The following is a 16753-nucleotide window of genomic DNA, read 5'->3' as shown; positions in this document are numbered from 1 at the left end:
TTCTATATCTTGTGATTACATTTTTTTTTTCAGGCTGGGCATTTAAAGATGTTGGGTGGATACATAGAGTTCTTCATGGATCCTACTCTAGCAGATTGCTACATAAAGCTCAAAGAGGAGCTTGAAATGCTTTTGCAAAAGAAGGTAATTTTCCAGGATCTCATTGCTTTTTCGATGCTTCTATTCCTAGTTATGAATCATTTTATTTCTGGCTAGAAAGACAGCAGGCACACTAAACTACTTTAAGCATGGTATCTCAGTAAACTTCCTTCTTTACTGTGAGAAAGCACGGGAGAAAAATATGTTATTGATATGTTCAATTATAAAATAATGAGCCCTATTTATACAATACATATCCTACTCCTATTCTATGTGGGACTAGGACTAAGTACATATTATTAATAACTATCTAACACTCCCCCTCAAGTCGGAGCTTACAAATCAAATGTACCGAGCTTGTAACATATGTAACTAATACGAGGACCAGTGAGGGACTTAGTGAAACATACCTGCAAGCTGATCATTCAACTTCACAAACTTTGTAGCAATATCTCCTGAGAGTATCTTTGCTCTGACGAAGTGACAATCAATATCAATGTGTTTAGTTTTCTCATAGAACACCGGATTTGATGCAATATAAAGGGCAGCTTGATTATCACAAACAAGTTCCATCTTGCTGATTTTATCAAATTTTAACTCCTTGAGCAACTGTTTGATCCAAACTAGCTCACACGTTGCCATAGCCATTTCTTGATATTCTGCTTCTATGCTAGACCGAGCAACCATATTTTGTTTCTTGCTCTTCTAAGATACCAAATTACTTCCTACTAAAACACTATCCAAACATAGAACGTCTATCCGAAGGTGATCCTGCCCAATCAGCATTTGAGTATCCAACAATCTGCTCATGGCCTCGATTCTCAAACAATAATCCTTTGCCCGGATCTGATTTTATATATTGAAGAATGCGGACAACTGCATCCCAATGACTATCATAAGGAGAACCATAAACTGACTCACAGCACTCACAAGAAAGGAAATGCCAGGTCTAGTCACTGTGAGGTAATTCAATTTACCAACCAGCCATCTATATCTTGCAGGATCGCTAAGCGGCTCTACCTGTCCTGGCAGAAATTTAGAATTCGGATCCATAAGAGTGTCAACAGGTCTACAACCTGTCATTCCTGTCTCCTCAAGAATGTCCAAGGCATACATTCATTGTGAGATCACAATACCTGAGCGACTTCAATACCCAGAAAATATTTTAATTTGCGTAGATCCTTAGTCTGAAAGTGCTGGCGCAATCGACATACAAGGCCACTACACTCCCCCTGAGCAACAAAACCGGGTGGTTGTTCCATATATAGTTATAAACTTCATCCTCAAGGTCACCGTGCAGAAAAATATTCTTAATGTCCAACTGATAGAGAGGCCAATGGAAAATAACATTTATGGATAGATTAAGGCGGATTGATGCTATTTTAGCCACGGGAGAGAAAGTATCACTATAGTCGAGCCCAAATATCTGAGTATACCCTTTGGCAACAAGACGAGCCTTAAGTTGATCAACCTGGCCGTTGGGACCAACTTTGACTGCATACACCCAACGACAACCAATAGTAGATTTACCTGAAGGAAGAGGAACAAGCTCCCAAGTACCACTCGTATGTAAAGCAGACATCTCGTCAATCATAACATGTCGCCATCCTAGATGAGATAGTGCTTCACCTGTAGACTTAGGGATGGAAACAAAGGACAAAGATGATACAAATGCATAATGGGGTGATGACAGACGAATAACTTAAACCTACATAATGTGGATTAGGATTAAGTGTGGACCGTATACCTTTCCGAAGTACAATCGGTGGACTAGGAGGAGACAAGTCCGCAGTAGGAGCAGAGTTAGGTGCAAGACGTGAATCAGCCCGGCCTGATGCTGGGCGCGGGCGACGGCGATAAGTCAAGAGTGGTGTTCCTGTAGCTAGGGATCTTGGAGGAGCAATACTAGATTCCTCAACGGTTGGTATGGGTAAGACTTCTGTGGTTGAGGGTATAGGCGGAGCTGTTGTTATCTCCTCAAAAGTTGATATAGATAAGACCTCAGAGATATCAAGGTGGTCAGAAGCAGTAAAATAGGATCTAGACTCAAAAAATGATGTGTGACATCATCTGACATAAGGTACCTACGAAGATCAGTTGAGTAGCAACGATATCGCTTTTGACACACTTGTTAGCATGGGGAGCTAACTTATTTACCAGGGGCTAAGTTATGAACGAAACATGTGCTCCCAAAAACACGAGGGGGAAGAGAGTATAAGGATGACTGCGGAAACAATATTGAATACGGAATCTGATTCTGGATGGGGATGAAGGCATTCGATTAATCAAATAATAAGCTGTGAGAACTGCGTCGCCCAAAAAAATGCATCGGAACATGAGACTCAATGAGAAGTGTGCCAGCAGTCTCAATGAGATGCCTATTCTTTTTCTCTGCAACCCCATTCTGCTGAGGGGTATAAGGACAAGATGTCTGATAAATAATTCATTGAGAAGTCATAAATTACTGAAACTGAGGGGATAAATATTCTAAGGCATTTTTACTGGGAAAAATGCGAATAGAAACACCAGATTGATTTTTTATTTCAGCACAAAAACTCTAGAATATAGAAAATAACTTAGAACGTTCTTTCATTAAGAAAAGCCAAGAGAATGAATTGACTCTACTAGGACCCCATATATCAACATGAACTAAAGAGAAAACAGACTCTGCATGATTCTCAACACTACGCGGAAAGGTGGTTCGGGTATGTTTTCCAAGCTGACACGACTCACAATCTAAGGTAGACAAACTAGGCACCATCTTCTGAGGATTGGATAAACTCGGATGTCCTAAACGTCTGTGAATTAGTTCTGAAGGATCTGTAACTGGACATGCTGTGTAGGGGTTCAGTGAGTTAAGGTAGTACAAGGCTTGTGATTCACGCCATATGCCAATCGTCTATCCCGTATTGTGGTCCTGCATAATAAAAGAATCATCAATTAAATATATACCACAATGGAGGGCATAAGTCAAACGGCTAACAGATGCAAGACTAAAAGGACATCTAGGGACATAAAGGACGGAATATAGAGTGACAGAAGATAGGGGATTAGCTTGTCCAGCTCCTTTTGTTTTTGTCTAGAACCCATTGGCTAAAGTAACAATGGGAAAAGACTGTGAATATACAATATTCGACAAAAGTGATTTATTGCTAGAGGTATGGTCAGAAGCGCCTAAGTCCATGACCCAAAGTCTAAGAGTACTAGACTAGGAAATACAAGCAAAAGAATTACCTGCAACAGAAGTATTAGTTTGAGCAGCCGAGGCTACTTGTGGAGATGTCCTGTTTACTTGCTCGATACTGAAGGAACTCATTATATTCCCCTTTAAATAAAGAAAATCCATGTTTACTTGTAGTCTCGATCTTAGCAACGTGAGTATTTCTTGGTGGTCGACCATGTAAATAATAGCACACTTCACAAGTGTATCCAAGTTTATTACAATAAGGACACTTGGGTCGAGATCTTCCAAAACGACCTCCTCTTCGTCTATTCTCCATAGTTTGAGATGCCTGATTTCCACTGTCTAGGATGCGAGAACAGAGGAGTCAACTGTCTGTGATGAGATCAATGGGTGACTTGGTGCTGCAACAAGACGGAGTAATCGAGAGAATAATTCATCAACTGTAGGGACGGTCGAACTAGCCAAAATCTGGTCATGTACTGAATCAAGGTCATTAGGAAGTCCAGCGAGTGGAAGAACTAGAAACTGGCATTAACTTCTCAAATTCCTCCATGACTGCCTGTACTTGTCCCAAGTAAGTAGACATATCCAATTCCTGTTTTTCAAGTTTGTTATTCGTGATATCACATCATAGAAACGAGATATGTAATTAGTATATAAAGTGTGAGCCTTTTCCCAAACTAAATGACATGTCTGGAATGGACGAAACAAGGACATCAACTTGGAATCAATAGATCGCCACAAGATACTACATAATTGAGCATTGATTTTTTCCCAAAGTGGTTTGGCTTTTTAATCTCCCTCACTAGCCTTTTTGGTTAAGTGATCTTGAACACGTTGACCTTTGCACCACAATTAAACAGAGGAATCCCAAGCTAAATAATTTGAACTTACCATTAAGAGCTCTAAAGTAATCATGAAGCTTGAATTTCCATAACCCATATTTTTAGAACCAAATACATCAAATCCAAGAGACATGGTTGTACCAAATATCAAAGACAAGTACGAACAACAATAATCTCTCCAGAAAAGTGAAGAGAAAAGGCCGGAATTCGGAAACCACTTGATTCTGGAGAAACAGTCGTCGGAAAAACAAAAAGTGGTCGGCGCGTGAGGGTGCGTGAAGGGTGTTCTGCCGGAGAAACTTTTCCAAAAAGTGGCCAAAAACTGCCGGCGCGTGACGTCTGAACCTCGGCGAAAAATTTTCTTTGGGCGGCGCGTGAGGGTACTTAGAGGGTGTTCTGCCGGAGATTTTTTTATGAGTTGGTCGCCGGAGGCTGATCTACTTCGTGGTGGTGTTGGTTTTTGCACAATACTGACGAATAGTAGTTTTTTCTTGCGGCAGACCTGTGTTGCCGGAAAAAGACTTCCGGTTGACTAATTTCTCTTCCTGGAGTCGCTGGAATTTATGCACAACAATAAATCTCTCATGATTGCTCTGATACCATGTGAGAAAGCATGAGAGAAAAATATATTATTGATCTATTCAATTACAATGAGCCCTATTTATACAATAGATATCCTACTCCTATTCTATGTGGGACTAGGACTAATTACATATTATTCATAACTATCTAACATTTACCTTTAAGATAGTCTAGAACTCAAAAAGTACTCTCAATTCGAATTCTTACAGTAATTACTGTATTAAGGAGATTGACCAAATGACTTGTTTGATAGTTATAACCTTAGTAATACTAATTTGTGTAAAGCAATTTAATGTTTGAGGTTTGTTTATTGGTTATCTAATTAACTTTGACGACTATCTTTTTTGGGTGGGTTTTTTTCGGGGTGGGGGGTGGAGAGCAGGAAGGAAAGTGGTCTACCCTGAAAACTTGTGAAGAAACTGAACAAAAAACTGGTACGGGAAACTTCACAAGTTTCTCCTTTAATGGTGGTCTCCAATGGTGGGCTCCATCTCAAGATCTGATGACATTGGCAAAACCTGGATCAGACTAGTGGGGCTGCCATTACATCTATTGTCTCAGAAAGTTTTTAGAGAAGTGAGAGACTTTTGTGGCGGTTGGATTTAGACTGAAAGAAGAAACATAACTCAGAAATCATCTGAAATGGACAAGGTTGTTGGTGAAAGGGAATGGAAATTTAATTCCGAAGATGGTTTACATAGAGAAAGCAAGGATTATCTTCTTGATTCATATTTGGTGCGAAGCTCCTGTGAGATTTTGTTCCGCAATGGCAATTTGGAGAAAGATTTGGACCTGTTAATAGGGTAGCCTACAAAAACAGGGGGATGGGCTCAAGATTTCAGCGATGGGATGGGGCACGTGAGTTGTTCCAAGGAAGTACATTCTACGTCTAATGCTATAAAGGTCACGTGTGAGGAGGCTAGCCCTCTACTCATCCGTTAATTACAAGGCCTCAGTTCAAATTAAAAAAGAATTTGGGCCCAGACCTTTTGGCCCAAAGTCTCACGGAGGACAAGTCAACTAAAGGTTTAAAATCAGACACAAGGACTGACCTACTGGTTGAAGAAATAGTTGCTAACTCTCCTTCTCCAATCTTTCGACAAGACGCAACCCACCATACAGTACCAAACCTGGAGAACACGATCATAACACCAGAAGAAGAGAGAAACATAGAAACCTAAAATAATTCATGCAGCGAAGAAGACAACATGAGTTCTGCCAAAGAAATAACAAGTTCCTCGATCGACATACAGAATTCTAACAACATGCAAATCATCGTAAGAGGGAAAAAATGACCTGGGCAATTGAAGAGGTAGAACGATTGAATGTCAAAATCGAGAAGTTGAGAAGGACCCTGAATTCGACACTCTTATTTGGATACACTAGAACATCATTAGACTAAGCAAAGAATTTGGTGTAGATTTCGAAGGATGTGAAAAAGAGGCTCTACAGTTATTCATGAAGATCGATCACAAGAGGCAAACAAACAAGGGCGACACAGAATTGGTGGCGGAATCAACTCCAACAATTAAGGGTTCTAAAGAGCTCAAGAGTTTGGATATAGGGATTACCTTTCAAAGCAATGGCACCAACAGGGGGGGGTTTCCTAATCAATAAAATTTTCGTATTATGGAATGCAAGAGGTTTCAACAGGGCAAGGAAGAGAAGAATGATCAAGAGTTGCATCAACACCTGCAAAGCTGATATATATTATATTGCTTTCAAGAATCCAAAATAGAAGGAGATATCAAGGGAATTGTAAAAGATCTTTGGGCAAACAGAAGGGGGAAATTTGCACAGTTGGAAGCTAGTGGAACCAGGGGAGGCATCTTAATTATGTGGGATAACAGGATTTGGATGGTGAAGTGAGCAGCTTGGGATCCTTTTCTATTTCTTGCAGATTCACGGGGAGAACTCAGGATTTCACCTGGCACTTAACCAGTATTTATGCTTCAAATAATAGACGGGAAGAGAGGAGGTTTGGTCGGAAGTTGGTGCAACTAGGGGCTTGTTCTCTGGCCCTCGGGTCATTTGTGGGGATTTCAACACAGTTCGATTCCCCTCAGAAAAAAAGATTGTACCATATTCACTAGATCAATGAATGATTTCTCTGAATTCGTTGAAGATATGGGCATGGTGGACTTACAATTGTTTGGAGGAAGATTCACTTGGAGGAGAGGAGTCAGACATAATATTGTAGCTAGACTAGACAGATTCTTGATTTTGAAGATTGGGATGAGGGCTTTAGAAACATAAAACAATCAACTCTTCACAGAGTGACTTCTGATCACACCCCATTTTTACTGCAATATGGGAACTAGGAGCCAATTAAATCTTATTTCAAATTTGAAAATTAGCGGTTGAAGGCAGAGGGATTCAAAGACAGAGTTAAAGACCGTGGAACTCAATTACTTGTGAAGGAAGACCTAACTACATTCTAGCCTTCAAACTGAAAGCCTTGAAAGACAAACTTAGAAATTGGAGGAAAACTATTCAAGTGAACCCGGAGATGCGGAAACTTAACATTATCACTCAATTGTCTGAGCTAGATGATATTCATGATCGAAGGAACTGAAATGAGGAGGAAATACTCACTAAACCTACACTTTCTGTGGAGTTTGAGGAAATAGCTAGGCTTGAAGAGGTGGCATGAAGGCCTAAGTTGTTCGGACACGGGTGCGGGTGTCCGACACGGATGCGAATCTAGAGATCGGATCCTTCAAGATGTAAATTCTAAGATTCGAGGATACAGATTCTAGTATGGAAACAGGTGTGATGATCCGACTTAAAATAATTCAAAAAAATAAAAATATCTCTAAATTATGAGAAATTTTGTGGAATACTTGCGTATGAATTTCTTTTTTATTCTCAAGTTGTAGATAAGTAAAAGATTGATTTTCTAGATAAGGTCATGATATTTTCTTCAAATTTACCCTAGTTTTGGTTCTGAATTCGGGAATCAAATTGTATCTCGTTTCAAATTTTTTCGTCCATCATGGTCAAAGTACTCTAAATTGTTTGACCAGATTCGGTACGGATCCCATACCCACACCTATACTATTGTCGTTTCGACACGGGTGCAGCACCTAAACTGCCGTGTCAGAGCAACTTAGATGGAGGCAGAGATCCAGGGCAACATGGTTGAAACAATGAAATAAGAACACTAAGTTCTTTCAAAGAACAACTAATGCTCATAGGAGGCAAAACAACATTGATCGGCTAGAAATATAAGGACAATTTTTGAGGAACCCTGCTGGTATAAAAAAAAGAGATTGTAACATTCTATCAAAGCTTGTATGCAAAATCGGAATAATGGAGATGTCACGACCCAAATCCCACCTAGTCGATGGTACCGAACCAACCTGCTAGATAAGCCAAACAACATATAACACAGCTCGAACAGAAAAATATCAATAGATAATAAATATGATTGCAGTAACCAACACAACTATTCCAAATACTGGTAGTACAAGTCATGAGAGACTAAGAATAAGAATAAGAATACAACTGTGAAGTCTCTCTTTTAACTTTATAGCAAAATCCATCCATACTTGTCTTTATTAACTCTGAGATTGGGATTACATCATCTGTTTGAAATTTACATAATAGAAATATAAATTCTAAACTACCATGAACAAAGTGGTAGCTTGTAAGTGGAACGCTGGTACATCTTCAATGCTAGCCTTCGTCATCCATAATAGCTTAGCTCCACAATCCCCATGCAAGGTGCAGAAGTGTAGTATGAGTACAACCGACCTAATGTACTAAGTAAGTATCAAGAATAACCTCACTGAAGTGGTGATGAGGATTTAAGTGAAAAGATACTCACTTTATATAACCTGTGCAGCTTAATTGCATATATAATACAGAGACGTATCCAAGGAAACAATCGTAGAACAACGGATATCAATAATAAAGGTGCACAATTGAAGAAGAGGTAAAAAAACATGCTTTTCCAATTAAACAGGTCAAAGCAAATACAACTTGCACTAATTTCGTATACAAAAGAGATATGCACAGTATTTACAAAAATACTTCTACATGAGTGTTAAATGTCTATACATGACAATGATCTAATTCCATATCAATTTTCAAATGAGCATTTATATGAAAATCTTTACATGATTCCAACATGTCAATGTATGATGACGACTCTCCCTCTACCTCAATCGGACACCTTCCAAGTGTCCAACAACTCTTAACAAGTTTCATGCACATGTAAAATGCATCAACTATTATATGCAGAAGATATGCATGCATAGAACATGTACAATGCATGAATATGCACAAAGGATTCACTTGAATGGTCAAAACTTCCACCTTTATGCTCAATAACTCATCACATCAGATCCCACATCACAATCAACCATAAACTCGTTGGTTTCTCACAACCAGCGTGTACGCCATCAAGAGAGAAACATGAGAGGCCGACCCTAAGGGAATAGATCCATATTCACACGCTGCACGACAGATACCTCGTGCCACAACAATAACAATATCACGCATCAAAGGTCTAAACATGATCTCTAACATGAATAAAGGAACTCAAGTAGTCATACAACAATTTAAGGCATATCATAAGAATAACAAGTATGGATGTGTGTTCATACTATACGTATGACTATGACCAAATCAAGTGCATCAACAATCTCAAGAATAGCTCATCATGCCCAAAAAGGTATCATTAACCTAAACATTATCTCAAGCATGGTTTATTATGCTCATTCAATCGAATAAAACATAAAACAGGTAGAACACAACCAAACAAGGCATAAAGTAATCTAGATCCTACCCCGAGCATGAATAACCATGGCATGTGCATATACGCCTGTCACCTCGCATATACTTCATCCCCAAATGTAACAAACAATATTATTTATCAGGAAAAACTCTCTCAAACCAAAGTTAGGCAAGACACTTACCTTTTGCAAGTCAAATTAATCTGCGAAAATCATTTTTCCTTTAGAAATCACCTCCAACCGGCTTAAATCTAGCCAAACATCTTCCAAGGAAGTAAAATAATGTTATAGGAAGCAATCCCAATCAATAAAACTTCAATCTTCGAAGAATTTCAAAAAGTCAACAAAAGTCAACCCGGGCTTGCATGCCCAAAATCCGAAATCAATACCAAATCCTGATGACCATAACCTATCGAGTCCAAATATATAATAAGTTTCCAAATCCGGGTTCAAATCGGTGATTAAATCCCCAAAATACATTGTTAAGTTGTAGATAAAACCCCTAATTTTACTTTGAAATTTCATGTTTTAATGGTGATCTAATCATAGGTTCGTGTAATAATCATAAATTCGAGTTAGGTTTATTTATCCCAATGAAGTAGATGAAAATCCCCTAAAATATTACCTGAATCCAAGTCTCTAGCTCCCAAAATGATAAAAATGAAGTCCAAGTACTTAATGGGGTTAAATATACAAGTGCAAAAAGTTTTCTCAGAAATGACAGTATTGCGCCTCCTTCGCTAAAACAGTCATAACTTTTTGTACAAATGTCGTAATGATGAACAGCTTGAATTACTAGAAACTAGATTCAAATGCCTACACTCATACTAGGCGACCAACACGAAACCACGTCATCTTTAGATTCGTAGGCCACTTTATTCCTTTTTCATGCTCCCAAAAGTACCTCAAACTGAAATGTTTGATTTAAGAAGTCCTTTAATGAATCTGAAGCTGTTCCTTTCATCTCCCTAATACTGCAATGTGGAATCAATAATGATATAGAAATACTGCAAGTCTCGGGCGCAATCCAATGCAGATCTCAAACTTTAGCCACACAACGAAATTCGGCAAATCCTTAAGTACCACATTCTGGAACTTAAACCTACTAGAACCATTCTCGCGAGTCATCCACTTTGCTCGAATCCCCGATGCATAGTCAATACGCATCGAACGACTTGTGCTCTGTTAGCGCATAAATACTCTAAGAAGCAACCTCATCCTTAGGCAATTGAGTAAATCCTCTCCCCTTGCATGCTACATCCACAACGAATATCACACCTGACGCATTCCACAATCTCTATATATCAATAATGTATAGTACATCATGCATCCAGCAAATTCCTTGTCCAAATCATCCTTGATGTCATCCTCTTATGTCACAACTAATCCACACGCATACCTCAGTCTAGGAACTATAACACCACATGCCCATATGATCCAATCGTCGGTGATAGACTCTCCCACTAGGCTTGAAGCCATAATCACATCATCCGATAATCCACAATAACCTTTCTCCTTAACTACTGTGATCTCGCACTCTTGTTCAGAATTCCTCATAAGCTCATGTAGCACCAGTCATAACACATTCCATATTATGTGCCAATGCTTACTTATCCTCGTGACGGTCGTGCCAACTTCCTCAAGCGATCCGAACTCTAATTGTGGTACATGTATTCCACTGGATAGAAGGAAAACTCTTCATAACTTTCTCACAGGAGATAACCCACCTGTTTAACCTCAATTCGACATCTTCATATGACCTTACCATGGTTACAACCACTATGCAATCAATTGATCCTTCCGAGGCTACACTCATCAACAGGATATAAGAATCTACTTCATTCTACAAATGAACAACTCAACACACTTACAACTCAAGACTGTATTGTACATCAAGATATAATCAAACATCCATATTCAATTATGCATTCTAAGCAAATCCTTCTCGTCACATCCAAACTATCTGAGCGTAGTCTTCAGTCACATAATACTCATCATATAGCTATCTTGCCACTCACTGAGCCATCAAACCCACCTCTAGGGACACAACCGGACGTAAGAGTCCAAAATCACATACTTACACAACTGAATCTGCCGAGCCAAAGTTGCGACCTAAACCTGGCCTCAAGTCCTTTAGACTGACCTACCTTACAACACAGAAAAACATCTCGTACCCCATCCACGACATCACAAGCCGTCAGTGCACAATTGATACCGAGTACTCGACATCACATGCAAATGATTGGAAAGAAATGGAAGATATAGGCTTCTAGCTGAAATAAAGTGATAAGGAAAGAAAGAAAGGGAAGTTTCCTAGATGCTCTGTAGCCTCTTGAAGATAAATATAGATGGCATTATACCGATCCACAAGAACCTACTAGACATTTGCTCATGACTCGTAGAACCTATGAATCTAGAGCTCTGATACCAACTTGTCACGACCCAAATACTACCTAGTCCACGCTGCACGGTAGAAACCTTGTGCCACAATAATAACAATATCACCAAAACATTACACAGTAGAAACCTCGTGCCACAATCATCTCAACTGCACGGATAACTCACATGCCATAATCTCAGTCTACATCAAAGGACCATATGCACGAGTATATGCATATGAATAAAAGATGATCTCTATGCATGATATATGCATGTATATACTGTATGACTACAACTCCAACATGTAATCTATTCACCAAATGATCATTATGTCCAATTAAGCATCAAAGGTCTAAATATTATCTCTAATATGAATAAGGGAACTCAAGTAGTCATACAACAGTTTAAGACATATCACAAGAATAACAAGTACGAATATGTGCTCATAATATACGTAGTCATACGGCCAAATCAAGTACATCAACAATCTCAAGAATAGCTCATCATTCCCAAAATAAGGTATCATTAACCTATACATTATCTCTAGCATGGCTTATTTTGCTCACGTAGTCATTCAATCGAGTAAAACATAAAACAGATAGAACACACAATCAAACAAGGCTTAGTAATCTAGATTCTACTCCGAGCATGAATAACCATGGCACATGCGTATATGCTTGTCTCCTCGCATATACATCACCCCTACATGTAACAAACAATATTATTTATTAGGAAAAATTCTCTCAAACCAAAGCTAGGCAAGACACTTACCTTTTGAAAGTCAGATCAATCTTCCAAAATCGTTTTCCTTTTGAAATCACCTCCAACCAGCTCAAATCTAGCGAAACATCATCTAAGGAAGTTAAACAAATCACCTCAGTCCAAGCTCTCTAGCTCCCAAAATGAAGTTCAAGTACTAAATGAGTTTAAATATACAAGTGCAGAATTTTTCTAAAAAATGACAGTATTGCCCCTCCTTCACTAAAACAGTTATAACTTTTTGTACAGATGTCGTAATGATGAACGTTTTGAGTTTCTGGAAACTAGATTCAAAGGGCTACAACTTTCATCAAGGCATCTTCACCCAATTCTTTATAGATTTTGAACAGATCTCTTGCAAAATCAGGTTAAGTGCAGAAAATTGCAGTTTTAGCATTTCAAGTCTTTCAAAACTTGCTCCAAATGCGTCGAAATTTACTCGAGCCCCTCGTGACACTATCCAATCATTCCTACAAGTCCAAATACTTTATTTAGACTTGTCCAAAGGCTCAAAACACCCAAGGGAACATCACAATAAAGAATCGAGGCACAAACCGAATAGAATTTATTTTAAGTTAAATCTTCATTCTTTCAAAAGAGTGTCCGTATCACATTTAGACACTTCGGATTACTTCCAAACTTAGCACACAAATTCAATTCAACTATATGGACCTATCCAAAATCCCAGAACATCAATCGGAGTCCAATATCATCAAAGTCAACTATTGGTCTAACTTATGAACTCTTAAGTTCTTCAAATTGCCAAATTTCGATAAATAGTGTCGAATTCTTCTAGGAACCTCCGAAACTAAATCCGAACATATATGTACAAGTGCAAAATCATCATACGAACATATCGGAACCATCAAAATCCGATTCCGAGTCCGTTTACCCAAAAGACAGACCTTGGGCAACTCTTCCAACTTAAAGCTTCCATAATAAGAATTACTCTTCTAAATCACTCCCGAACGTCTCGGAAATCAAAACCAACCATACTCGCAAGTTATAATACATCATATGAAGCTACCCAAAGTCTCAAATCACAGAACGGAATGCGAGAACTCAAAACGACCAGTCAGGTCGTTACAGGAGACCTCAAGGCAACCTCGGAGTATGCCCCACAATCACCGCAGGAGAAAATCATATGCTACAAAAGTCCATTTTGAAGCTCAAGAAATTTGGAGCAGTGTTCAAGCATGTGCTAGTGACAAAGCTCCTGGCCCTGTTGGCTCCTCCATGGCTTTTTCACTCATTCCTGGGAGGTGGTCAACACTGATCTAGGGGTAAGAGTGCAATGCTTTATATGTGAGTCTGAATTTTAGGACCAGAAAGTTGCCCCCATGGCTTTGATCTAGGGGTAAGAGTGCAATGCCTGATATGTGGGTTAGGCACACGTTACGGGTTCGAACCCTGCCGCAGACAAAAGTCTGGTTTTTAAGTGAAGAAAGCTAGAGGGGTGAGCACATTACCCCGAGTTTTGACCCGTGCGCCATTGGCCCTTGGGGGTTTTTTAGTTATCAAAATACTAAAATAAAAAATCTAGGACCTGAAAGTTAGAGACGTTTTCCTTTTGTGTATTTGAAGTCTAGAAAAGTGATTTGGAATTACATCCACAATTAAAGGAATAAAAAGACTCACTGGCTGTGATCTTTCTTTCCAATTGATCCTTATTGCATTTTCTCAATGTCGAAAACAAATGCCGAAGCTAATACAAACCCTGCTCCTATGCTTCCTGAAGGTGAGGTAATTCCAAATGAGGGGATGAGTCGACAGAAATTTGAAATTAGAGCTCTGGATCATCCAAACATTCCTTTTCTTTCCCTTCTGCACTTCTAATTCACCAATACAAGACTGTACAAAGTGTTAAAGGACAAGAAAGGCCATTGTCATTAATATTTTACCTACAAGCAAGAGAATAATTTTGGTCATATCAGGGATAAAGAATTAATACTTCTTCCAGCAGGTATGACGTGGAGCTTCAGGACCATGTTTTCAGTAGGATGATCCTCCCATTTCCTTAAATTTTCTAATAAAACGTGCTTATCCATGGTGTACTGATATAAAGATCTGGGAAGTCAGACAGAAAAGCTCATCCGCAAAGTAGTTTCTGGAGCAAATATGTTTGATGTTTGATTATTAACACGTCAGAATTCCTCCTAGACATATTAATGTCTCACCATAGGACGCTTCTGCTGTTTAAGTTAACATCTGTCTGACCGTACCTCTACTCCTTAGTCTTTCTCCATTGAAAAGCCATTTGCCAATAAGGCTTTTAGTACACTTCAAATTTCTCAGCCTTGTATGTCATCCTCAGCAGTATGGAAGTAGCAAAATTCCATTCCTCGAAGGTTCAGTATGACAATCCCATGTTTTTCTTTGATAATAGTCCTGGAGTTTTTGGAGCCTCTGCTATTAACTAGTTTTTGGATTACTTGTTAAAAAGAAAAAGAGTTTCACTGATTCTTGGATGATGCAGCTTCAAGATCCTGAGGTTGACATCCACAAGGAAGGCAAATACCTTATGCTTGCTGTTCAGGAACTGGTTTCAGGAGATCAGTGTGAGGGAAAGTTTGTGTTTGGTCGTGAAAACAAGAGGCCTAAAGATTCTAAAGACACTGATAGATTTACAAGGGATGGGACAAACCCAAAGAGTTTGCTGCAAACCCTAATGATGAGGGCAGGTCACTCCCCTCCCAAGTACAAAACAAAGCATCTAAAAACAAATGAATTTAGGGCACTTGTAGAGTTCAAGGGAATGCAATTTGTAGGTAAACCAAAGAGAAACAAAGCTCTTGCAGAAAAGGATGCTGCAATAGAGGCACTAGCATGGTTAACTCAAACTTCTGAGAAGAATCATGATGAAGATGATAAATCTCCGCCTGATGTCACCGACAACATGCTGAAACTTCTTGGTAAACGCAGGAGATCAAAGCGTCGTTGAGGATGGACAGCAGACATTTTCTTTTAGAGTTGGTAGTGTGGACCATTAAAAGGCAAGCTTGAAGCTTCCAGTTGATCAACCTCCATACGCTGTCTCACTTGTGCAAGTTCAAATACACTGCTGCTTGCCACAACCTGATCATGGTGGTGACTATTTTTACCCTGGTTTAGAGGTATCAGGTTCAAATTAGGCTCATAAAGAAGAAAGCTCCATGAGTGCAAAGTTGGGCCATGGATTGTCACCTGATGAGTGCATCACTAAACTAGAATGGTTGACCGGATTGTAAAATAAGAGGGCTGTAAGTGAGGTTCAGATGTGTTGCAACTAGCAGGAATCCTGCAACCATTTCTGTGATCCCATTGGCTTGATTCTTGTGTGTATAAAATAGAGTGTCATGCTTCCGCTCGATCCAAGAACTGTCCACAAGAAAGTGACTTTAGCCGAACCTTCAGGCAATTTCTGCAGTTTTACAAGGAGAGGTTTCAACAGCTTATTTTGAACATGAATTGAGCAGTCTCTAAGATTCAAGAGGCTATCGGAGATCAAACATTATGTCTTGAGCAGGTTGCTTCTCTGCCTCAACAAAGTTTGTTACTGTAAGTGAAGATAATGAAGGCACTCAGAGGTGGCTATATGGATAAATGGGCTAGAAAATTTTCGCTCTTATCAAGTTGTTTGAGTACCTGAAGAAGAAGCCTACAACATTAAGTGGTTTGTAGTAACATTTTATAGGTTTAATATATTAGCTTATTTGATTGTTGTAACTTTACGCATTAGTTTATTTAATTGTTGTAACTTAACTATAGTTTTTCAGCTGTATATGAATTAGTCATTACTCTTTGATCAGTGCCAATCTGTTGTGGTCTCTTGTAGAGGAATAATTTTGTAATTCTATTGCAAGGGTATAAAGGTATTATGAGAACATTTCGGTTTTCAGTGACCAGTTGAGCAAACTAATTTAATTAGATGAGAAGAAAGAAATGTCTTTTGATAATTAGTGACACCTCGAATGCTGGATTGGCATCCAACAAGCACCCTGATCGCACTGCCAACATGGTTAACCCGGTTGTACTCCCAACCTATTCAACAAGTCGGCCTTAATTTGTTTTCAGTTATTTTATTTTATTTTATTTTTTATTATGGTAAATCTTGCATCAGAAAAAGTTCTTTTTCTTATAAATGTGTTTTTTGGGGGTTGTTGAGGTTCGCGCAGTAGGAGAAAGGA

At 38.9% G+C, this 16753-nt stretch overlaps 1 protein-coding gene across 2 annotated transcripts in view; it reads left to right on the top strand.

Annotated features, from left to right (window-relative positions):
- Positions 1 to 16452, top strand: part of LOC107795926 (DExH-box ATP-dependent RNA helicase DExH3-like) — a 53489-nt gene extending 37037 nt beyond the window's left edge. For both annotated transcript variants that reach the window (XM_016618629.2, XM_016618630.2), the window contains 2 exons: positions 34 to 144; positions 15064 to 16452. In XM_016618629.2, the coding sequence (XP_016474115.1) occupies positions 34 to 144; positions 15064 to 15528 (576 nt within the window). In that variant the 3' untranslated portion in view covers positions 15529 to 16452. The remainder of the gene's footprint in view (positions 1 to 33; positions 145 to 15063) is intronic.
- The last annotated feature ends 301 nt before the right edge of the window (positions 16453 to 16753 follow it).

Source organism: Nicotiana tabacum, chromosome 19 (genome assembly GCF_000715075.1).
Source record: "Nicotiana tabacum cultivar K326 chromosome 19, ASM71507v2, whole genome shotgun sequence".
NCBI lineage: Eukaryota > Viridiplantae > Streptophyta > Magnoliopsida > Solanales > Solanaceae > Nicotiana > Nicotiana tabacum.
Note: the sequence above shows the minus strand (reverse complement) of the source record. Positions and strands in the feature narration are given on the sequence as shown.